The sequence below is a fragment of the Ovis canadensis genome, chromosome X (genome assembly GCF_042477335.2).
Source record: "Ovis canadensis isolate MfBH-ARS-UI-01 breed Bighorn chromosome X, ARS-UI_OviCan_v2, whole genome shotgun sequence".
Classification (NCBI taxonomy): Eukaryota; Metazoa; Chordata; class Mammalia; order Artiodactyla; family Bovidae; genus Ovis; species Ovis canadensis.
This window is the reverse complement of record NC_091727.1, coordinates 69,955,964-69,982,231: the sequence shown is the minus strand read 5'-3', so window position 1 is coordinate 69,982,231 and position 26,268 is coordinate 69,955,964. Positions and strand designations below refer to the sequence as shown.

The window sequence follows — 26,268 nt, the reverse complement described above, 5'->3', positions numbered from 1 at the left end:
ATAAATTTATTTAAAATAAAAATGGAAGAAAAGCCTTAATAAATTTAAGAAGATTGAAATCATATCAAGCATCTTTTTAGATCACAGTGGTATGAAACTAGCAGTCACGTAGAAGAAGAAAACTAGAGAAAAACAGTAACATATGGAGGTTAAAAAACATGCTAATAAACAGGTAGTGGATCAACAAAGAAACCAAAGAGGTATTTCAAAAATGCATTGAGACAAATGGAAATGGAAACAAAACATTACAAAATCTATGGGATGAAGCAAAAGCAATGCTAAGAGAAAAGTTCATAGTGGCACAGGCCTACTAGAAGAAATAAGAAAAATGTCAAATAAATCATGTAAATATACATTTAAAGGAACAAGAAAAAGGACAGGCAAAGCCCAGTGTTTCTGGAAGGAATGAAATAATGAAGATTAGAGTGGAAAGAATGGAATTTGAGACTAAAAAAGTAAAATTCAATGAAATTGAGTGTTGTTTCTTTGAAAAAATAAACAAAATCAAACATTTAGCCAGAATTATAAAAAATGAGAGCCCAAATAAATAAGAAATGAAAAGAGAAGTTACAACTAACATCAACAAAATAAAAAGAATAATGAGAGAGTACTAAATTGCGTGGCAACAAATTAGACAACCTAGGAGAAATGGATAAATTTCTAGAATTGCACAATCTTCTAAGACTGAATCATGAAGAGATAGAAAGTCTGAATAGACCTTATACTAGTAACAATATTTAACCTATAGTTTAAAAACAAAAGTCCAGGTACAGATGGCATCACAGGTGAATTTGTGGGTTTGATCGCTGGGTCGAAAAGATCCCATGAAGGAATGCATGACAACCAACTCCAGTATTCTTGCCTGGAGAATCCCATGGATAGAGGAACCCTATGGCTATAGTCCATAGGGTCACAAAGAGTTGGAAGCGACTTAGAACAACAACAACAACAAATGGTAATTTTACTTTTTTTCTTTGAGGAACCTCCATTCTGTTCTACACAGTGACTGAAACAGTTTACATTCCCACCAACAGTTCAAGAGGTGATCCTTTTCTTCCCATCATCTCCAGCATTTACTGTTTATAGATTTTTTGATGATGACCTTTCTGACTGGTGTGAGGTTGTACCTTATTGTCATTTTGATCTGCATTTCTCTAATAATTAGCAGTGTTGAATATCTTTTCATATGTCTATTGGACACATGTATTTCTTCTTTGGGAAAATGTCTATTTATGTCTTCCACCCATTTTTTGATTGACTTGTTTGTTTTTTGATATTGAGCTCTATGAGTTATTTGTGTAGTTTGGAGATTAATCCTTTGCAAAGAGCATTGGGGTGCGTATATCATTCTGAATTAATTTTATTTGGATATATCCCCAGAAGTAGGATTTGAGAGCCATCACTATGAACAAAGTTAGTGGAGGTGATGGAATTCCAGTTGAGCTATTTCAAATCCTGAAAGATGATGCTGTGAAAGTGCTGCACTCAATATGCCAGCAAATTTGGAAAACTCAGCAGTGGCCATAGGCCTGGAAAAGGTCAGTTTTCATTCCAGTCCCAAAGAAAGGCAATGCCAAAGAATGCTCAAAGTACTGTACAATTGCACTCATCTCACACGCTAGTAAAGCGATGCTTAAAATTCTCCAAGCCAGGCTTCAGCAATACGTGAACTGTGAACTTCTAGATGTTCAACCTGGCTTTAGAGAAGGCCGAGGAACCAGAGATCAAATTGCCAACATCCACTGGATCATTGAAAAAGCAAGAGAGTTTCAGAAAAACATCTATTTCAGTTTTATTGACTATGCCAAAGCTTTTGACTGTGTGGGTCACAATAAACTGTGGAAAATTCTAAAAGAGATGGGAATACCAGACCACCTGACCTGCCTCTTGAGAAACCTGTATGCAGGTCAGGAAGCAATAGTTAGAACTGGACATGGAACAACAGACTGGTTTCAAATAGGAAAAGGAGTACGTCAAGACTGTATATTGTCACCCTGCTTATTTAACTTCTGTGCAGAGTACATCATGAGAAATGCTGGGCTGGAGGAAAGACAAGCTGGAATCAAGATTGCCAGGAGAAATATCAATCACCTCAGATATGCAGATGACACCACCCTTACGGCAGAAAGTGAGAAAGAACTAAAGAGCCTCTTGATGAAAGTGAAAGAGGAGAGTGAAAAAGTTGGCTTAAAGCTCAACATTCAGAAAACAAAGATCATGACATCTGGTCCCATCACTTCATGGCAGGTAGATGGGGAAACAGTGGCTGACTTTATTTTGTGGGGCTCCAAAGTCAGTGCAGATGTTGATTGCAGCCATGAAATTAAAAGACGCTTACTCCTTGGAAGGAAAGTTATGACCAACCTACACAGCATATTAAAAAGCAGAGATATTACTTTGCTAACAGAGGTCCATCTAGTCAAGGCTATGCTTTTTCCAGTGGTCATGTATGGATGTGAGAGTTGGACAGTAAAGAAAGCTGAGCGCTGAAGAATTGATGCTTTTGAACTGTGGTGTTGGAGAAGCCTCTTGAGATTCCCTTGGACTGCAAGGAGATCCAACCAGTCCATCGTAAAGGAGATCAGTCCTGGGTGTTCATTGGAAGGACTGATGTTGAAGCTGAAACTCCAATATTTTGAGCACCTGATGCGAAGAGATGTCTCATTTGAAAAGACCCTGATGTTGGGAAAGATTGAAGGCAGGAGGAGAAGTGGACGAGAGAGGGTGAGATGGTTAGATGGCATCACCGACTCAATGGACATGAGTTTGGGTAAACTCTAGGAGCAGGTGATGGACAGGGAGGCCTGGTGTGCTCCAATTCATGGGGTCGCAAAGAGTCAGACACAACTGGGCAACTGAACTGAACTGGACTGAGTGACTGACATACTGTTCTCCTTAGTCTCTGTACCAATTTACATTTCCACCTACAGTGTATAGGAGGGTTACCTTTTCTACACACCCTCTACAGCATTCATTTTTTAATTTTTAAAAAGAAAATGTAGATTCTGTTGACTTTTAATGATCGTCTTTTATGTATTATTTGACTTATTGATTGATTTTTGACTGTACTGAGTCTTCGTTGCTGCTCATGGTCTTTCTCTAGTTACGGCAAGCAGGGGCTACTTTCTAGTTGCAATGTGTGGTTTTCTCATATCATTGGCTTGTTTTGCTGTGGAGCACAGGCTCTACTAGCACAGGCTCCAGTATTTTTGGCTGGCAGGCTCTCAAGCACAGGCTCACTGGTTATGGTTTACAGGCTTAGTTGCCCCATAGCATGTGTAATCCTCCTGGACCTCCAGGGATCGAACCTGTGTGCCCTGCATTGGCAGGCAGACTCTCAACCACTGGACTGTAAGGGAAGTCCTCTAGCATTTATTGTTTGTAGATTTTTTGATGCCAGCCATTCTGAGAAGTGTGGGGTGATATAAATTGTAGTTGTGATTTGCATTTCTTGAAAATGAGTGATGTTGAGCATCTTTTCACATGTTTGTGGGTTGTCTGTGTATTTTCTTTAGATTAATGTCTGCTTAGGTCTTCCACCCATTTGTTGGTAGGGTCGTTTGTTTGTTTTTTATTTTGAGCTGCATGAACTACTTGTGTATTTTTAAGATTAATCCTTTCTCAGTTGATTCATTTGCAAATATTTTCTCCCATTCTGACGGTTGTCTTTTCATCTTGTTTTTGGTTTCCTTTCCTATGCAAAAGCTTTTATGTTTAATTAGGCCCCATTTGTTTATTTTCATTACTCTAGGAGATAGAATCTTGCTGTGATTTATGTCAAAGACTGTTCTGGCTATGTTTTCTTCTAAGTTTTTAATAGTGGCTTTGCATTTAGGTCTTTAATTCATTTTGTGTACGCTGTTAGGGAGTGTTCCAATTTTATTCTTTTACACATAGCTGTTCAGATTTCCCAGCACCACTTACTGAATAGACTGTTTTCTCCGTGGTATATACTTTCCTTGTTTGTCATAGATTAGGTGACCATAGGTGCATGGATTTATTTCTGGGCTTTCTATTCTGTTCCATTAATCTATATTTCTGTTTTTGTGTTAGTATGATAATACCTTGATTACTGTAACTTTGTAGTATAGTCTAAAGTTGGGGAGCCGCATTTCTCTGGCTCTGTTTTTCTTTTTCAAGATTCCTTTGTTTATTAGGGGTCTTTTGTGTCTCCATACAAATTTTGAATTATGTGGAAAATGCCATTGGTAATTTGATAGAGACTTCATTGAATCTGTAGATTGCCTTGAGTAGTATAGGAATTTTCACAATATTGATTCTTCTAATCTAAGAACATTGTATATCTCTCCCATCTGTTTGTGTCGTCTTTGATTTCATCAGTGTCTTGTGTATTTTGCATACAAGTCTTTTGCCTCCTTGCTGTGCTGTGTACTGTGCTTAGTCACTCAGTTGTGTCTGACTCTTTGTGACCCCATGGACTGTATGTAGCCTGCCAGGCTTCTCTGTCCATAGGGATTCTTCAGGCAAGAATACTGGAGTGGGTTGTGATGTCCTCCTCCAGGGGATCTTCCCAGCCCAGGGATTGAACCCGGGTCTCCCACATTGCAGGTGGATTCTTTACTGACTGAGCCACCAGGGAAGCCCTTTGAGTCCTTAGGTATGTTTATTCCTAGGTACTTGATTCTTTTTGTTGTGATGGTAAATGGGATTGTTTCCTTAATTTCTCCTTTTGATCCTTCATTATTAGTATAAAGGAATGCAAGAGATTTCTGTGCATTAATTTTGTATCCTGCAACTTTAATAACTCATTGGTTACCTCTAGTAATGTTCTGGTGGCATCTTGATGATTTTCCATGTATGTTATCTGTACACAGTGACAGTTTTACTACTTCTTTTCCAATTTGAATTCCTTTCATTTTTCTTCTGTGATTAGTATCGCTATGACTTCCAAAACTATGTTGAAGAATAGGGACAAGTGTTGACACCCTCATTACCTTCTTTATCTTAGAGGAAATACTTTCAGTTTTTCACTATTGCATATAATGTTTGCAGTGGGTTTGTCATATGTGGACTTTATTATCTTGCAGTAGCTTCACTCTATGCCTACTTTTGGAGAGTTTTAATCAGAAATGAATATTAAATTTTATCAGTAACTTTTTCTGCATCTATTGAGATTTCAATTTGTTAATATAGTATATTGCATTGATTGATTTGCATATCAAAGAATCCTTGCATCCCTGGAAAACCCTACTTGATTGTGATGTGTGATTCTTTTAATGTGTTTGATTCTGTTGGCTAGTATTTTGTTGAGGAGTTTTGCATCTATGTTCTTCAGTGATCCTGGCCTGCAATTTTCTTTTTTTGTGATCTTTGTCTGGTTTTGGTATCAGGTTGATGGTGGCCTCATAGAATGAGTTTAGGAATATTGGAGCACCTCTGTACATAAGGCAAATGCTAACAGCTATAAAAGGGGAAATCGACAGTAACATAGTAATGGTGGGGAACTTTAACACCACACTTATACCAGTGGCCATATAATCCAGACAGTTCATAAGGAAACACAAGCCTTAAATGAGGCATTAGAGCATTTAGAACTTAATTGGTATTTATAGGACACTCCATCAAAAAGCAGCCAAATACACTTTCATCTCAAGTGCACACAGAACATTCTCCAGGATAGATCACATTTTGGGTCACTAATCAAGCATCAGTAAATGTATGAAAACTGAAGTTGTATCAAGCATCTTTTCCAACCACAATGCTATGAGATTAGTTATAAATTACAGGCAAAAAACTGTAAAAAAAATAAAAAAAACCAACACAAACACATGGAGGCTAAATAATATGCTTCCAGCTAACCAAGATATTACTGAAGAAATCAAACAGGAAATCAGAGAATACCTAGCAACAAATGACAACAAAAACATGACAACACCAAATGTATGGGACACAGCAAAGGCAATTCTAAGAGGGACATTTATGCAATATAATCCTACCTTAAGGAAATAGAAAAATCTCAAATGAACAACCTACCTTACATGCAAAGCAATTAGAGAAATAAGAACAAAAAACCCCTGAAGTTAGTAGAAGGAAAGAAATCATAAAGAGCAGAGTGGAAATAAATGAAGAAAAAAATGAAGAAAATAATAGCAAAGATCAATAAAACTGAAGGCACATTCTTTGAGAAGATAAACAAAATTGATAAAACATTAGCCAAACTCATCAAGAAAAAAAAGCAGAGAACTCAAATCAATTAAAATTAGAAATGAAAAAGGAGAAGTTATCACTGATACTGCAGAAATACAATAAAATCATAAGAGATTACTGCAAGCAAATATATGCCTATAAAATTGGCAACCTGGAAGAAATGTACAAATATTTAGAAAGATACAACCTGGTCTTCCAGGACTGAACCAGGAAGAAATAGAAAATATAATGAGACTAATCAGAACCAGGGAAATTGAAAATGTGATAAAAAATCTCCCAGCAAACAAAAGTCCAGGGCCAGATGGCTTCACAGGGAAATTCTGTCAAACATTTAGAGAAGAGCTAACATCTTTCCTTCTCAAATTCTTCAAAAATTGCAAAGGGAGGAATATTCCCAATGGCATTTTTAGACTGAACTAGAACAATCCTAAAACTTGTATAGAACCAGGAATGTACTGAACAGCCAAAGCAATCTTGAGAAGAATTACAAAGCTGAAGATAACATGATTCCAGACTTATAAAATTATACTACAAAGCTTTAGTAATCAAAACAAGATAGTAGTAGCACAAAATCCAAGACATAGATCATTAGAACACAATAGGGAATTCAGAAAAAAAACTCAACCAAGCCTCTATATCCCATTATCTACAACAAAGGGAACAGGAACATCCACTGGGCAAAAGATAGTCTCTTGGTAAGATGTTGTTAGGAAAATTGGACAGCTATCTGCAAAAGAATGAAACTGGACCAGTTTCTTATACCACATACAAAAATAAACTCAAAATGGATTATAGACTTAATAAGACCTTAAATTTTAAAATTCTTGAAAGAAAGCATAGGCAGTAAGCTTTGTGACATGGGTCTTAGAAATTTGTTTTTGGATCTGTTTCCTTAGGCAAGGGCAATGGAAGTGAAATTAAAGAAATGAGACTACATCAAAGTAAAAAGATTTTCTACAGTGGAAGAAACCACCAACAAAATCCAAGGCAACTTACTGAATGGGAGAGCATATTGCATATGATATACCCTATAAGGGGTTAATATCCACAGTATATATAGAAGTCATACAACTCAGTATCAAAAAACAATTAAAAACTGATTAAAAACTGGCCAGAGGACCTGAATTGATGTTTTTCCAAAGAAAACATACGGACAGTTGAGAAGAACATGGAATGGAAAAAAAAAAAAAAAAAGAACATGGAATGACCCTCAACATCACAAATTATCAGCAGAATGCAAATCAAAAGCACAGTGAGATTCCACCACACACCTGTCAGAATGGCTGTTATCAAAAATCAAGATACAGCAAGTGTTGGTGAATATGTGGAGAAAAGAAAACTGTTGTGCAGTGCTGGTGGGAATGTAAAGTGATGCAACCATTATGAAAATATGAAGGTTGTCCCCAAAATTAAAAGAACTAACATTCACCACAAGATCGAGCATTTCCATTTCTGAAGAATACAGAGACTAAATAAAAAATACATATGTAGCCCATGTTCACTGCAGCACTATTTGCAATAGCCAGGATATGGAAGCACATAAGTGTCTATCAGTTGATGAATGGATAAAGATGGTGTATGTGTGTGTCTGTGTCTGTGTGTGTGTGATGGGATACTATTCAGCCATAAAAAGTGAAATCTTGTCATTTTCGCAACATGAATAGACCTACAGGGCAAATGAAATAAGTCAGAGAAAGAAAAAAAATACTCTGTGATTTCACTTATATGTGGAATGTAAAAAGCAAAACTAACAAGCAAACAAAACTAATTAAGAACAAGATACTCATAGATATCTAGAGCAAACCGGTGGTTTCCAGAGGGAGGTACATCATGAGGGTGTGGATGAAATAGGTAAAGGGAATTAAGAGGTACAAAGAGATACAAACTTCCTGCTATAAAATGAGTAATTCATACGGATTTAATGTACACCTAGGGAATATAGTCAGTAATATTATAGCAACTTTGTACTGTGATGGATGGTAACTAGTCTTATTGTGGTTATCATTTCATAATGTATAAAACATTTCATCCCTGTTGTACACCTAAAAGCTAATTATAAGTCAATTAAAAGCAAAATGTCTATAATTTATTGTGTGGGTATATTCTTTGTATATGATGTAATATCATAATGTTAGCAGTAACAGCACATTTATTCATTCGACAAATGCATATTGTATTCTTACTATGTGCCTGGTACTGCTCAATAAGCTTGGTTATATCAATGTACAAAATACACTTACAGAGTTTACCATTCTATTAGTACTGTTATTTATACATATAATATTTTAATGATATCCCACCTTTATTTCTAAGATTACAATGTAGCTTTTTAAGGAATATCCTTACTGTTCTTCATAGTGGCTATACTAATTTACATTGCCACCGGCAGTATAGGAAGGTTCTTTTTCAAACCCTCTCTAGCATTTATGGTTTGTAGACTTTTTGATGATTCCCATTCTGACCAGTGTGAGGTGATGGAGGTTCCATAAAAATCTAAAAACATGATCTTACAATCCCAGCCCTGCACATATATCAGGAGAAAAACCATAATTTGCAAAGATATGTGCACCTCAGTGTTCATTGTGACACAATTTGCAATAGCCAACACATGAAAACAACCTAAATGTTGATAAATGGATAAAGATGTGGTGTGTATATGTGTATGTTGTTGTTTAGTTGTTTAGTCAGTTGTTTAGTCGCTTAGTGTTGTCTGACTCTTTTGCAACCCCATGGACCATAGCCCACAAGGCTCCTCTGTCCCTGGGATTTCCATGCAAGGTAGAATACCGGAGTGGGTTGCCATTTCCTTCTCCAGGGTATCTTCCTGACCCAGTGATCAAACCTGCGTCTTCTGGATTGGCAAGCAGATTATTTACCACTGAGCCACCAGGCAATCCCATATATGTATATATAGTAGAATATTACTAAGCCATAAAAATTCATGAAATAATGCCATTTGCAGCAACATGAATGGACCTAGAGATTATCATACAGAGTGAAGTAAGTCAGAAAGACAAATACCATCTGATATAATTTATATCTGGAAACTAAGAAAAGAAAAATAATACAAATGAACATATGCAAAACAGAAATAGACCTACAGACATATAAAACAAACTTGTGGTTACCAAAACAGAAAGGGTGGTAAATTAGGAGTTGCGGATTAACATATACTTACTGCTGCTGCTGCTAACTCACTTCAGTCATGTCCGATTTTGTCTAACCCCACTTTGAAGATGATGATGATGACTGATTGATAGATGAATTTATAGCCTAATTCTTCCAATCATTCTCTAGAATAAAAAATATATGGTGTATATCTAATATGCTGATACCAGGAATCAAAAGATAAGCAAAGGGGCCTGGTCTTCAGGGATGCTTAGTCTGGTAGGGAATATTCTTCACTAGACTGACAAATATGTTGCTTTTCCAATAGAACCACTGAGTATAGTAAGCGTAGAAACACTTGTGCTATCAAAACGGGATGGAGAGAGTATTCTTTAAGTTGCATTTAACAATAATCTACATTTCCAATGACTTCTCCCAATATTCATGTGTAGTAGAATTCTGGTATAAAATTAAATTCTAAAGAAAAAAAAACAACTATAGTGTATCTCGCTGCAGATATGGTGTTTAAATATATATTTGCATTGCTTCAAGAAATTAGAGGTAAAAGTTTTGCTTTCTATTTGTATTTCCTTTGTACCGTACCTTGTAAGCATGTTTTTTATATCCAAGGTGGATATTTAGGAATGGCTTTGATTTATTAATTCACTGTTAATTGTCATGTATGCCTATACAATATAAAATTATAACAGAAGGAATGATTATGTCAATGATGAAATACAAATATTCTGCATGTAGTATCTATTTGTAGGTTTTAATTATATATTCAGGATAATTATTAACTGGAGTATCCCATGTTTTGGGGGCCAGTTTTAATTTTTAGAGATTAAATATTGTCATTATATCCAATAGAATTAAAATTAGTATGAATCTGTTGTCTTTGCACAGAATTATTCACCTGTGCTAAGTTTTGAGACTTCTTATTTTCTGCCACGTTTGAACCAGCTTTTTAATTTAATTGTTGACACTTTTACCATATATAAATTGCTTTTATTGAATTGGGTAACCATTGCTGAAGTTGTTTGCACATCTGTCAAAATGTAAAATTCCCAAAGGCACTGATTATTTGCCAGTTGACTAATGGTAGAAAGGAATTTTAGTCAACATATGCTTGATAAGCTATGTGTTAGGAGTCTTCCAAACCACCCCCAGGTTTGGTAACTCATAGGACTTAGCAGATACTCATATTCAGGACTATGGTTTGTTACAGCAAAAGGGCATAAAGCAAAATCAGGAAAGGGAAAAGGCATATATGGATCAAAGTCCAGAGGAAAACAGGCATAATCTTCCAAGAGTCCTCTTCTAGTGGAGTCACAGTCAGTTCAGTTCAGTTCAGTGGCTCAGTCGTGTCCGACTCTTTGTGACTCCATGAATCGCAGCACGGCAGGCCTCCCTGTCCCCACCAACTCCCGGAGTTCACTCAGACTCACGTCCATCGAGTCAGTGATGCCATCCAGCCATCTCATCCTCTGTCGTCCCCTTCTCCTCCTGCCCCCAATCCCTCCTGGCATCAGAGTCTTTTCCAATGAGTCAACTCTTCATGTGAGGTGGCCAAAGTACTGGAGTTTCAGCTTCAGCATCATTCCCTCCAAAGAAATACCAGGGCTGATCTCCTTCACACTGGATGTACTAATTTCTGCAGTAACATTTTATGGGAGTATGTGTGAAGTGTTGTCTACCAGAGGAGATCATTAAAAGCTAAGTACCCAAGGATTTTTATTGGGGCCTGGTGACAACAGCACTGTCTGCCTGGCTTTTAGCAAATACCAGACTCCTGGAACAAAAATAGGTGTTTTTTTTCTAGAAGCCTAGGGTCAGTGATCCCTTCGTTTTCAGGGAAAATTTTACGTTAGTACAAGGGACTGTATACCATTCAAGTTCCCAGATGATAGACAAGGGTTACTCTCCTAAGAAGGCTGTTCTAAGATGAAAGTTTTGTTGACACTTGAAGGACACTAAAATATACATGGAAGTTTGTCAAGAAAAGAGGGAAGAATATAGTATAAGATACTCAAGGCATAGAATCATATTAAATATGTGACATATTAGGTAGTAGTTTATTGTGGTTTAAAGATAAATGCATAATGAGGTCTGTAAAAGTAATGGGAATGCCAAAGAATGTTCAAACTACTGCACAATTGCATTTATTTCACATGCTTACAAGGTAATGCTCAAAATCCTCCAAGCTAGGCTTCAACAGTATATGAACTGAGACCTTCCGGGTGTACAAGCTGGATTTAGAAAAGACAGAGGAATAGAGATGAAATTGCCAACATCCCTTGGATCACAGAAGTAAGAGAATTCCAGAAAAGCATCTACTTCTGCTTCATTGACTACTCTAAAGCCTTTGACTCTGTGGATCACAACAAACTGTGGAAAATTCTTAAAGAGATGGGAATACCAGACCACCTTACCTGCCTCCTGAGAAGCCTATATGCAGGTCAAGAAGCAACAGTTAGAACCAGACATGGAAAAACAGATTGGTTCCAAATTGGGAAAGGAGTACATCAGGGCTGTATATTGTCACCTTGCTTATTTAACTTATATGTAGAGTACAACATGAGAAATGCCAGGCTAGATGAAGCACAAGCTGGCATCAAGATTGCTGGCAAAAATATCAATAACCTCAGATATGCAGATGACAGCACTTCTGTGGCAAAAAGAGAAGAGGAACTAAAGAGGTGAAAGAGAAGAGTGAAAAGGCTGGCTTAAAACTCAGCATTCAGAAAACTAAGATCATGACATCCAGTCTCATCACTGCATGGCAAATAGATGGGGAAACAATGGAAACAGTGACAGATTTTATTCTCTTGGGTTCCAAGATCACTGCAGATGGTGACTGCAGCCATGAAATTAAGATATTTCTTGGAAGAAAACCTATGACAAACTTAGCTTATTAAAAGGCAAAGGCATTACTTTGCCAACAAAAGTCTGAATAGTTAAAGCTATGTTTTTTCCATTAGTCATGTATGGATGTGAGAGTTGGACCATAAAGAAGACTGAGTACCAAAGAACTGATGCTTTTGGAGTGTGGTGTTGGCGAAGACTCTTGAGAGTCCCTTGGACTGCAAGGAGATCCAACCAGTCAATCCGAAGGGAAATCAACCCTGAGTATTCATTGGGAGGCCTACTGTGGAAGCTGAAGCTTCAATAGTTTGACCACCTGATGTGAAGAAACAATTCATCAGAAATGACCCTATGCTGGGAAAGATTGAAAGCAGGAGGAGAAGGGAATGACAGAGGATGAGATGGTTGGATGGCATCACCAACTCAATGGACTTGAGTTTGAGCAAGCTCCAGGAGATGGTAAAGGACAGGGAAACCTGATGTGCTGCAGTGCGTTGGGTTGCAAAGAGTTGGAGATGACTTAACGACTGGACAACAATAACAACGAAAGTAATGGAAATTACTAGGACCCAGACAAAAAGAAGAAACTGAATTTAAACAGTAAGGTCAAGAAGATATGCTATGGAAGCTCTGGGGATGGGCTAGTCTTGAGAGTAATTTTGGTTTTTACCTATCCAGGGTAAGATTCAAGCCCTCTATGAGGTGGAAAGTTCTTAGAACTCAGATTAAAGCTGAATATATTTAAAGGATATTTACTCCATAGAAGAATAGGATACAAAAAAATTTGCCCATCAGTTCAGGGAGATGGCAAGAAATCTTATCTGTGTCACCCTGGGCTATGAGATTCAAAAGTAGTTCCCTTGGATTCATAATCACGGGCTTTCCCTCACATAGTTTATGGTTTCAGTTTATATTATCTATATAGTCTAAACATTTCAAGCTGAAATACTAATCTCAAAAGTAGTTCTGGGTTGGTGATCCTCTTGGAAGACCTTACAGATGCAGATGCAGAATCACTGTGGAATTGTATGATGTTAACCCAGGCTTAACATCGCCCATTCCAGTCCATTTTAGTTCACTGATTCCTAAAATGTCGATGTTCAGTCTTGCCATCTCCTGTTGACCACTTTCAATTTACCTTGATTCATAGACCTAACAGTATTCCAGGTTTCTATGCAATACAGTTCTTCGTAGCATTGGACTTTACTTCTGTCGCCAGTCACATCCACAACTGGGCATTGTTTTCGCTTTGGCTCTGTCTCTTCATTCTTTCTGGAGTTACTTCTCTACTCTTCTCCAGTAGCTTATTGGGCACCTACTGACCTGGGGACTTCATCTTTCAGTGTCATATCTTTTTGCCTTTTCATACTATTCATAGGGTTCTCAAGAAAAGAATACTGAAGTGGTTTGCCTTTTCCTTCTCCAGTGGACCACGTTTTGTCAGAACTCTCCATAATGACCTGTTCATCTTGGGTGGCCCTACATGGCATGGCTCATAGCTTCATTGAGTTAGACAAGACTGTGGTCCATGTGATTAGTTTGGTTAGTTTTTCATGATTGTGGTTTTCATTCTGTCTGTCCTCTGAGGGATAAGGAGAAGAGACTTATGGAAGCTTCCTGATGGGAGAGACTGACTGAGGGGGAAACTGCATCTTGTTCTGATGGGCAGGACTGTGCACAGTAAATCTTACATCTAATTTGCTGTTGAGGGGCATAGTTGTGTTCCCTCCTTATTGTTTGGCCTGAGGCCAAGCTGTTGACTCCTGCCTCCACTCACAGGCGAGTCCGGCTCAGTTTCCCACTGGCCTGTGAAGTCAAATTCCCTGGGTGTTCTTAGTCCCTTTGCGAGATCTCCAGGTTGGGAAATCTCTTGTGGGTCGTAGAACTTTCTTAATAGTGGGAGAATTTCTTTGGTATAATTGTTCTGCAGTTTGTGTGTCCTTTGCTCGGAGCTATATGGTGGGGGCTAGTGGCGACCTCCTCCTAGAGGGCTTATGGCACATGCTGTGTGACCCAGGTCTGCTGCAGCCAGAGCCCCTGTCCCCACGGCAGGCCACTGTTGACCTGTGCCTCCACAGGAGACACTCAAACACTCACAGGCAGGTCTTACTCAGTCTCTGAGGGGCCTCTGGGTCCTGGTGCACTCAAGGTTTTGTTTGAGCCCTTCAAGTGTCTCTGGCGGGTGTGGGGTCTGATTCTAAACATGATTTCGCCCCTCCTACCATCTTGTTGGGGCTTCTCCTTTCCGCTTGGATGTGGGGTATCTTTTTTTGGTCGGGTCCAACATTCTCCTGTCAGTGGTTATTCAGCACTGAATTGCAATTTTGGAGTTCTTGCAGAAAAAGATGAGCACCCATCCTTTTACTCTGCCATCTTGCTGTCAGGAAACTGGAAAAGGTCAGTTTTCATTCCAGTCCCAAAGAAAGGCAATGTGAAAGTATGTTCAGACTACTGCACAATTGCCCTCATCTCACACACTAGCAAAGTAATGCTCAAAATTCTCCAAGTGAAGCTTCAACAGTACGTGAACTGAGAAATTCCAGATGTTCAAGCTAGATTTAGAAGAGGCCGAGGAACCAGAGATCAAATTGCCAACGTCCGCTGTATCATAGAAAAGGCAAAGGAGTTCCAGAAAAACATCTATTTCTGCTTTATTGACTACGCCAAAGCCTTTGACTCTGTGGATAAGAACAAACTGTGGAAAATTCTTAAAGAGATGGGAATACTGACCTTACCTGCCACCTGTGAAATCTATATACAGGTCAAGAAGCAGCAGTTGGAACCATGGAACAACAGACTGTTTCCAAATTGGGAAAGGAGTACATCAAGGATATATATTGCTTATTTAACTTATATGCAGAATACATCATGCAAAATGCTGATGTGGATGAAACACAAGCTGGAATCAAGATTGCCAGAACAAATATCAATAACCTCAGATGTGCAGATGATGTCACCCTTATGGTAGAAACCAAATAGGAACTGAAGAGCCTCTTGAAAGTGAAAGAGGAGAGTAGAAAAAGGTGGCTTAAAATTCAACATTCAAAAAATGAAGATCATGCCTTCTGGTCCCATCACTTCATGGCAAATAGACAGGGAAACAATGAAAACAGTGACAGACTATTTTCTTGGGCTCCAAAATCACTGCAGATGGTGACTGCAGCCTTGAAATTAAATATGCTTGCTCCTTGGAAGGAAAGCTATGCCAAATGTAGACAGCATGTTAAAAAGCAGAGACATTACTTTGCCAACAAAGGTCCATCTAATCAAAGCTATGGTCCTTCCTGTAGTCATGTATGGATGTGAGAGTTGGAGCATAAAGTAAGTTGAGTGCTGAAGAATTGATGCTTTTGAACTGTGGTGTTGGAGAAGCCTCTTGAGAGTCCCTTGGACTGCAAGGGGATCAAACCAGTCAATCCTAAAGGAAATCAGCCCTGAATATTCATTGGAAGGACTAATGCTGAACCTGAAGCTCCAATACTTTGCCCACCTGATGTGAAGAACTATATCATTGGAAAAGATCCTGATGCTGGGAAAGATTGAAGGTGGGAGAGGGGGACGACAGAGGATGAGATATTTGGATGACATCACCAACTCGATGGACATAAGTTAGAGCAAGCTCCCTGGGAGCTTGGTGATGGGAGTTGGTGATGGACAGGATAGCCTGGCATGCTGCAGTCCATGGTGTCACAAAGAGTTGGACATGACTAAGCGAGTGAACTGACTGAACTGAACCCAGGCTACCAACGATTCTCACATATTCCAGCCACATTAAAAGTGACATGACAGTAAAAAGTTATAGAATGCCTGAAGAAACAATCAACATTAGGAAAAGTTAGCAACAAAAATTATTAGTTAACCTGACAAAGTTAACACAAAAATCAAACAGCATGATCAGAATGTCAAGAACCTGAGATAGTAAACAATTTATAAAGTAGTAATGTTTAATGTGATATTTTATAAATCATAAGCATAACTTTATACCAGAAAATTTTAAACTTATATGAGATCTATACATTCTAGAAAAATAGAATACTGATAGGTTTATTGCAGTTATTTCATAGTATCCAAAAATGAAAAAGAACCTAAATGTCTGTGATCAGGAGAACTAAAAAATTATAATATAGTGATGCAGTAGAATACCATATATGGCAGAATTATTGAATCAGTCTCACTTTGAATGGAAAATGAAAACTATATTCAGTGAAAAAGTATATTCAGTATAAAAGTATGTATCTGTTCAGTTCAGTCTCTCATTCGTGTCCGATTCTTTGCAACCCCATGGACTGCAGCACACCAGGCCTCCCTGTCCATCACCAGCTCCCAGAGTTTACTCAAACTCAATGTCCGTCAATTCGGTGATGCCATCTAACCATCGCATCCTCTGTCGTCCCCTTCTCCTCCTGCCTTCAATCTTTCCCAGCATCAAGAAAGCATCTTTTTCAGTGAGTCAGTTCTTCACATCAGGTGGCCAAAGTACAACTATACATATATAGTTATACATATGTTCCATTTGCATCTAGTTTAAAAACATGAAGTATAATATACAGTTTGGTGACGTACCAGGGAGGGAGAGGAGTTCAGGATGGGGAACACATGTATACCTGTGGTAGATTCATGTTGATGTATGGCAAAACCAATACAATATTGCATTAAATGGCATCTGAGAAGGCACAGAAATATGTTAAACCTGTACATCCTGTATTTGAAACTTAACTGTTTATCTTTCATAGCTATTTTGTTACTTGCTTCTCATACCTTTTTATAGTCAAAGTTTATGGGGAAAATAAGAGCAAAATAGTGTTTTCTTCTTTTTTTAAAGAGCAAAATGATTTACCACGAGATGATGATGCTGGGAACAATCCTTGTTTGAGTTTTCCAGAATTCTAGCACAGTGAAAGTTTTCCTGTCCCTAAAGAGCTTTTCTCTCTTGATCTCCAAGTCAGTCTCTCTTCCCTTCTCTCCCTCTCTCTTTGGGTCTCTCGGCCTTTTCTCCTGGTCCCTGTCTGTTAGGGTGTGCTTTGGGATTATACTGTCTCAGGGCCTGGGAGACTTAATTTCTTTGGGTCTCTATCTTTCTGAACCCCTCCCCCCACCCCAAATGCTGTTTCTCATACTTCCACTTTCTCAAGGTCTGTCTCTTGCTTACTCTGTATTTGGAGGCCCTCCCCCGTGTCTGTGTGCATATGTGTGTGTGTTTATGTGCCTTTGTATATGTCTGATTTTCTGTCTCTTTATTTTCTTTTCCCGCAATCCTCTCTGCCTCACCTCCCCCACCTCTTGTCTTTCTCTTAGAGTGTAGAGGTCTTTCTCTCCTATGGTTGTCTTTTTTCCTCTCTCTCCCTACCAGTCTCTTTCTTTCTCAGTCTCTCCCTGAATTGGTTGGTCTATATCTGTTTCTCTTAATCTCTTTCTTAATCCCACTCTGGAGTCTTTCAGTTTCTTATTTGCCTACTTATTTATATTTCATTTATTTTGTTTAGGTAAAGCTACTTCCTCTTCTAATCCAAGCAGCCCAGCTCCAGACTGGTACAAAGATTTTGTTACAGATGCTGATGCTGAGGTTTTAGAGCATTCTGGAAAAATGGTACTTCTCTTTGAAATTCTTCGAATGGCAGAGGAAATTGGGGATAAAGTGTAAGTTCTTTCCTATTTCCTATTTTTATTATATTAAACAAATTTTTGATAACCTTTTTATTGTTTGAAATACTTAAATCTGTTTTGTTTTCTTCTTTTTTAAAGATGTAATTTCTTGGTTAGTTTAGTGACAACTATCTTCCTTCTAAGCCACTATTTCTGAGTGCATATTCTGGATGTTCCTTCAGTGCCATTTTCCCCTTCTGGCTGTAGAATCTTGAACTTATTTCCTTGAGCCAAGTCTCTACTTGGTATCTATATTTCATCATTTTCAGAATCATTTTTCAATCCATGCAGTGTGGTTTCTACACTGTTACTTTACTGAGATTTCCCCCCACCCTCAAAGTCGTTTTGTTGTTTTTATTGTTTAGTTGTTAAGTTGTGTCTGACTCTTTTGCACCCCCATAGACTATAACCTCCTGGCTCCTCTGTCCATGGGATTTCCCAGGCAAGAATACTGGAGTGCATTACCATTTCCTTCTCCAGTGGATCATCCCAACCCAGGGATCCACCCTGCATCTCCTGCATTGGCAGGTGGATTCCTTACTGATGAGCCACCAGGGAAGCCCTTTAATGTCACCTATTGACCTTCTAATTTCCAAATCTAGTGGATACCTCTCAGACTTTATTTTACCCCTTTTTGATTACTCTCTATAATTTCTCCTTTGTTTTTTTTTCCCTGTTTGTTTTACTTCTAGCATTTGTGCCCCAATTCCTTTCCCTAGATTCCATCCCCCAATCTTATCCTTCATTTTATTATTTAAAAATGTGCTTTTAAAATTTTGAACCATGCTTATCGTTTAGGCTTTTATAAGGCCCTATGTTCTGGTCATAAAATATTTTTAAAATATAATGCTTGTAATATAAGAATTTTTTGTTAAAAACTTTAAGCACTTTAACATAAGGCTGAAATAAAACAAATCTTCTATCTTAAAAAATCTAATTTACTTTCTTTAACTTTCTTGGAAAGAGGTAGATTTCTGTTATATTTTCATACCACCTTTTAATGTACTTCTGCTTTACTCTTAACACATTCTAATGTATTTATTTTTTTGCTAGACAGTGAGTTGTTTGAGTTAATCATTAATTATAAAAATATTGATTTTTATTAACCACTGTACATCACACCAAGTAAGTACTCACTGCAAGTTATTTTAGTTATAAATTGCCACTTACACAGAAACAAGTAGTTCAGATAAGGGAGGATATTGGCGTGGAATGGAATGGTAGTAGTGGAGATAAAGAGTGTGTTTTGGGGTAGAGAAACAATACTTGGTAGATTAAATGCAGGACAGTAAGATAGAGTAGTCAAAGATGACTCCCAGGCTTTCCCCCTAAGTGCCTGTGAATTATGTTGTTATTTACTAAAATGGAGAAGTCTAAGGGAGAACTAAGTTTATTACAGGTAGTAAAGAGTTCTACTGTGGTTTTGTTAAGTTTCCAAGGCATATTATATGTCCACGAGAGATGTCAAGTAGAAAGTAGATATTTGAGCTCCAAGTTCCTGAAGGGTCAGAAGAGACTGATGATTTAGACATGCTTATGCCTTTTTTTTTTCTATTAACTTTTATAGTTTAATGTTAATTTTTATTGGATACCATATAAGAATATTATGAGTGTATAGGAGATTTTTAGTAGTCTTTTAATTTTTCCTAACAAGGAATATCTTCTACCATGTTCATCATAGATGCTCTTCTAGTTTCTCCTGAGTAGAATATTTTCCATTTCAGAAGGCTCCCAAGAGTTGAATACTTCAAAGTGTTAGAAAATGTATGCTTATCTTTAGTTTGTACTGTATTCTTATAGCTATTTTCCCCTGGTCTAAAATAGAATATATCTATTGCTTTTTAAAAATACTGTTATAATGATCATTTTTAGTTATTAACCCAAGTGATAAATGTTATCAACATTAAGACATAAAGCAGTGCATTTCTGAAATTGTGATTACCACTATTCTTTGTCCAGTGTTTCATTATGGAAATTTTCAAACATAAAAAGCAGAAAGAATAAATAGAGTGAATACCTACATACCTGTTACCTAGAATCTATACTATACTTTATTATACTTTATTATATACCTATCTATCCATCCCTCTGTCCATCTTATTTTCCTGATACTTTTCAAAGTAGGTTGCAGACATCACTACTACTATTTCAATTGTCTCCTCTTCAGATAATGATGGGTTTATCTCTTGTCACTGTAAGCTTTTTTCTTCTCAGTTGATTGTTCTATTTGTATGGCTTAATTTCAGTCCTGACAATGGTCTTGAATATGCTTCAGTTTTTAGCACTCATCTCAAAATATGGTCACAGTAAACAAAACACTTCAGCGAGTTTCTATTAACACATAATTATAGTGAGTCTGGTTATTATTTACTCTGGATCCTGTCATTCCATTCCTACAGTCTGATAGAATGGTTTTCCAACATCTAAACAACATTATTGCTTCATATTGACTTATGGTCAGTTAAGATTTTTTTTCTTTTAAAGAAAAACTTGTCAAATTAGATTCTTCTGTTCCCTATTTATGCAGCTGAGGCTTAGACAGAAATTTGTTTTTTAGCATATGAACGTCCAGTTTTGCCAAGACTATTGTTGAAAAGACTTCTTTCCATTGAGTTGCTTTTGCCTCTTTGTCAAAAACTAGTTAAATGTAATGTGGCTTTATATCTGGATTATATTCTGTTCCATTGATTTGTGTTGGTTTCTTTGTCAGTGCTATACTATTTTGATTATACTAGCTTTGTGCTGAAATCATGTAGAGTTATGCCTCCAACTTTTTTCCTTTCGAAATTGTTTTGGCTACTCTATGTGCTTGGCATATCCATATAAACTTTAGAATCAGCTTGTTAATTTCTACCAAAAAAGTCCTACTGACGTTTTGATTAGAAATGTGTTGAGTTTGTTATTCATTTAACCTATGAATGCTGATTTGTTTTTCAGCCTTGTTTTCAGCCAATCTCTCATATCTCTGGACTTGATTGAAGATTTTCTTGAATTGGCTAGTAGAGAAAAGACAGAAGATAAAGATAAGCCTCTTATTTATAAAGGTGAGTTATGTTGTATATCATAATTTTTAAAATGTTCATTCAGACATGTAAACATTTTAACAATAGAAGAAAAAAATTACCTGGACTCACAACCTTTATGTATTTTTTCTGCACTTTCTTTTTGTCCTTTTCCCTATAAATATGGTCTTTGTTGCTGTTGTTGTAGCAAATTTTTTGTTTGTTTTTTTAAACAGTGTTGTTGAGATATACTTCACATAACATGCAATTTACCTACTTAAGGTGTACAGTTCAATGGTTTTTAGTATATTTTCAGAGTTGTACAGCTATCACCATAGTCAATTTTTGAACATATTAATCACCAAAGAAGCACTGTACCCTTTAGCTATCACTCTGCTAACCTCCTTTCTACCACTTTACCCTTAAGCAATCACTAATCTACCTTCTCTTTTTATATAAATTGAGATAGACTTATTCTGGACCTTTCATATAAATAGAGTCATATAATATTTGGTCTTTTGTGACTGACTTCTTTTGCATAGCATGTTTTTAAGGTTCATCCAAGTTGTAGCAAGTGTCACTGCTTTATTCCTAATAACCTAATAATAAATTCTGTTTTATGGTTAATACCCACATTTTGATTATCCATTCATTAATTCATAGATAAAGTTGTTTTCTCTTTTTGGCTATTGTGATTAGTGCAGCTACGAGTGTTTGTATACAAGTTTTTATTTCTTTCTGTTTTATGGTTAATACCCACATTTTGATTATCCATTCATTAATTCATAGATATAAGTTGTTTTCTCTTTTTGGCTATTGTGATTAGTGCAGCTACGAGTGTTTGTATACAAGTTTTTATTTCTTTAAAATCTGTTTTTACCTGTTTGGGATATATTGGATAGTTACGAATGGAACTGTTGTGTCATATGCAATTCTAAGTTTAATGTATTGAAGATCGACCAAACTGTTTGCTATACTGGCTGCACTCAAGAAGCATTGTACAATGGTTTTCATTTCTCCACATCTTTATCAACATTTGTTTTCTGTTGTTGAATTATAGTCATCCTAGTGGCCCTGAAATGGTATCTCATTGTGATTTTGATTTGTATTTCTCTAGTGACTAATGATTTTGACCATTGTTTCATGGCCATCTGTATTTCTTCTTTGGAAAAATGATTATTTGGGTCCTTTGCTCATTTGAAAGACCTTTTAAAAAAAAATTAAAAAAAAATATTCTGTTCAGGAGGCCATTTTCAGATATATGCTTTGTAAATATTTTCTCTCATTCTTTTGGTTGTCTTTTTACTTTCTAGGTAGTATTTCATTTTTATGAAGTCTAATTTACATTTTTTTCTTTTGTTACTTATGCTTTTAATGTCATACTTAAGAAACCATTGCCAAATCCAAGTTCATGAATATTTACTCCTATGCTTCCTTCAAAGAATCATAGTTTTAGCTCTTTTGGTTAGGTCTTTGATGCATTAATTGGTTAGAATTTTGATACATTAATTTTTATATATGCTATGAGGTTAAAGATCCAACTTCAGTCTTATGCTGTGGCTATCCAGTTGTCAAACACTATTTATTGAGAAGACTGTTCTTTCTCCATTCATCGTTTCTGGGCACCCTTGTTGAAAATTAGTTGACCAAAGAGACAGATTTATTTTTTGACTCCCCAAGTTTTGTTCCATTTATCTATATGTCAGTCCCCATGCCAGTAGCACACTGTTCTGATTACATTTGCTTTGAAAGTAAGTTTTGAAATTGTGATTCCTCCTACATTGTTTCTGTTCAACATTTTTTTTTCTGGGGGGCTATTCTGGATCCCTTGCAATTCCATATGAATTTTAGAATTAGCTTGTAAAGTTTACAAAGATGTCAGCTTGAATTCTGATAGAAATTGCATTGAACTTGTAAGTTCATTTTAGGAAGTATTGCCTTCTTAACAATATTAAGTCTTCTGATCTATGAACATGGGATGTTTTAACATTTACTTAAATGTTGAATTTCTTTCACCAGTGTTTTAGTTTTCAGTGTATGCATTTTGCATTTCTTATGTTAAATTTATTTTATTCTTTTTGATAATATTATGAGTGGAATTGTGTTCTTACTTTCAGTTTTGAATTTTCATTGCAAATGTATGAATTAAGTTTTGCGTATTAAATAATTTATTAGTTCCAGTAGTTTTTTGTGGATTTTAAAGGATTTTCCTTGTGCAAGATCATGTCATCTGCAAATAATGATTTACTTCTTCCTTTCCAATATAGATTACTTTTATTTCTTTTTCTTGACTATTTCCCTCCTTAGAACTTCTAGTACAGTGTTGAATTAATCTGACATAACCGGACATCCTTTTCTTGTTCCTAATCTTAAAGGGAAAGCATCTGATCTTTCACTATTCTGTATAATGTTATTTATATTTTTTAGTAGATAGCATATATGATGTTGAGGAAATTCTCTTCTATTTCCAGTTTTTTGAGTGTGTTTTTCTTGTCATGAATGTGTATTGAGTATTATCAGGTGATTTCTTACTGTCTATTGAGATGATCATGTGGGATTTTTTAAATTAATTTGTTAATTTTAAATTTTTCCCTAGGAATAATGTATTCTTATATACCTTAAGATGTGGAGCTTCCCACTTGGCTCAGTGGTCAAAGAATCCGCCTGCAAATGCAGGAGATGTGGATTGGGGAGATCCCCTGGAGGAGGAAGTGGCAACCCACTCCAGTATTCTTGCCTGGAAAATCCCAAGGACAGAGGAGCCAGGCAGGCTCCAGTCCATGGGGTTGCAAAGAATAGGACACCACTGAGTGACTGAGCATGCATACACCTTAAGATATATCCTAAGACTTTTAAACTTTTAATGTTATTTAATAATTAAACAACTAGGGGTTCAGGATTGGGAACATTTGTACACCCTTGGCAGATTCATGTTGATGTATGGCAAAACTAATACAGTATTGTAAAGTAAAATAAAGTAAAAAAAAAAATTAAACAACTAAGGATTTCCCTGCCAATGCAGGGGACATGGATTTGATCCCTGGTCCTGGAAGATTCCACATGTGGTGGAGCAACTAAGCCCATGTGCCACAACAACTGAAGCCCATATGCCTTAGAGCCTGTGCTCCACAACAAGAGAAGCCACCACAATGAGAAGCCTGCATGCTGCAATGAAGTGTAGCTGCAACTGTAGAAAGCCCACACAAAAACAACAAAGACCCAGTGCAGCCAAAAATAAAGAAACACATCCTATTTGTGGGAATCATTAATATAGCTAGATCATTTATTCTAGACATCCTTAATATTTGAATCTTGTAGGATATTACAGTCCTTAGAACATAAATAAAATTTCACTTGATGAGACATACTTTGTCCTTTTGTTTTAGTCTAAATTCTCAAAGGAATGGATGTGTTAATTTTTTAAACACTGTATTAATTTTCGTTTTGGGTCTCTGGTTTGGCAAGATCCCCTGGAGAAGGAAATGGCAGCCCACTCCAGTATTCTTGCCTGGAGAATTCTGTGGACAGAGGAGCCTGGTAGGCTACAGCCCATGGGTTCACAAAGAGTCAGACATAACTGAGCGACTAACACACTTTTATACAGCATAGTGATTCAGTAGTTTTGCAGATTATACACCACTAAAAGTTTTAGAAAATAATGACTGTTATTCCCTGTGTTATACAATATACCCTTTTTAAAAAATCTATTTTATACATAGTAGTTGGTATCTTTTAATCCCTTACCTCTCTCTTACCCCTCTCCTCTTCCTCTCCCCCTTGGTAACCACTCGTTTGTTTTCTGTATCTCTGAGTCTGTTTCTGTTTTGTTATATACCTTTGTATGGGTAATTTTTTTGTATTTTACATGTAAGTGATACAGCGTCTGTCTTTTCTCTATCTGAATTATCTCACTAAGTAGAATATTTCCTGGGTTCATCCATATTGCTGAAAATGGAAGAATCTCACTCTTTTTTTTTAATTGCTGAGTAATATTCATATGTCTGTGTTTGAGTGTATACCACAAATTTTTAATCATTTGTCTGTTGATGGACTTTTGAGTTGCTCCCATATCTTGACTATTCCTGTGTACATTGGGGTGCATGTATGTGTTTGAATTAGTGTTTTCAGACTTTTTGGATATATACCCAGGAGTGGAATTGCGAGATGTTGCTGCTGCTGCTGCTAAATTGTTTTAGTCATGTTCAACTCTGTGCGACCTCAGAGATGGCAGCCTACCAGACTCCCCCGTCCCTGAGATTCTCCTGGCAAGAACACTGTAGTGGGTTGCCATTGCCTTCTCCATGCTGGATGTTATGGTAGTTCTATTTTTAGTTTTTTTGAGAAACTTCCACACTGTTCTCCATAGTGGCTGAACCAGTTTACATTCCCACCAACAGGGTAAAAGGGTTTCTTTTTCTCCACATCTTCACCAACATTTGTTATTTGTAGATTTTTTGATGATAGCCATTTTGGCAGGTAGGAAAGGATATTATGGTTTCATTTGCATTTCTTTAATAATTAGTCAATTATTAAATTAAAAGATGCTCGCTCCTTGGAAGAAAAGCTATGACAAACCTAGACAGCATATTAAAAAGCAGAGATATTACTTTGCCTACAAAGGTCTGTCTTGTCAAAACTATATGGTTTTCCCAGTGGTCATGTATGGATGTGAGAGTTGGATCATAAAACTGAGTGCTGAAGATCTGTTGCTTTTGAACAGTGGTGGTGGAAAAGCCTCTTGAGAGTCCTTTGAACTACAAGGATATCAAACCAGTCAATCCTAAAGGTAATCAGTCCTAAATATTCATTGGACGGACTGATGCTGAAGCTGAAGCTCCAATACTTTGCCCACCTGATGCAAAGAACTAATTGGAAAAGACCCTGATGCTCAGAAAGATTGAGGGCAGCAGGTGAAGGTGACGACAGAGGATAAGATGGTTGGGTGGCATCACTGACTTGATGGATATGAGTTTGAGCAAGCTCCAGGAGTTGATGATGGACAGGGGAGCCTGGTGTGCTGTAGTCCATGGGGTCCCAAAGCATCAAACATTACTGAGCAACTGAACCGAATAATTAGTGATGTCAAACATCTTTTAATGTCCCCATCAGCTCGTACAGTTGTACTCATCTCCCATGATAGTAAGGTCATGCTTAACTTGCATGCTAGGCATGAACCAAGAACTTCCAGGCATCCAAGCTAGATTTAGAAAAGGCAGAGGAACCAGACATCAAACTGCCAACATTTGCTGGATCATAGAGAAAGCAAGGGAATTCCAGAAAAACATCTACCTCTCTTTTATCAACTACACTAAAGCCTTTGACTGTGTGAGTCATTACAAACTGTGGAAAACTCTTTAAAGAGATGGGAATACCAGACCATCTTACCTGTCTCCTGAGAAACGTGTATGCAGGTCAAGAAGCAACAGTTAAAACCCTCTATGGAACAACTGATTGGTTCAAGATTGAGAAAGGAGTGTGACAA

The 26,268-nt window shown here is 37.0% G+C and overlaps 1 protein-coding gene across 18 annotated transcripts in view; it reads left to right on the top strand.

Moving 5' to 3' along the window:
• Positions 1-26,268, top strand: part of ATRX (ATRX chromatin remodeler) — a 276,097-nt gene that overhangs the window by 206,739 nt on the left and 43,090 nt on the right. For all 18 annotated transcript variants that reach the window (XM_070291855.1, XM_070291853.1, XM_070291866.1 and 15 more), the window contains 2 exons: positions 17,625-17,778; positions 20,722-20,828. In XM_070291855.1, the coding sequence (XP_070147956.1) occupies positions 17,625-17,778; positions 20,722-20,828 (261 nt within the window). The remainder of the gene's footprint in view (positions 1-17,624; positions 17,779-20,721; positions 20,829-26,268) is intronic.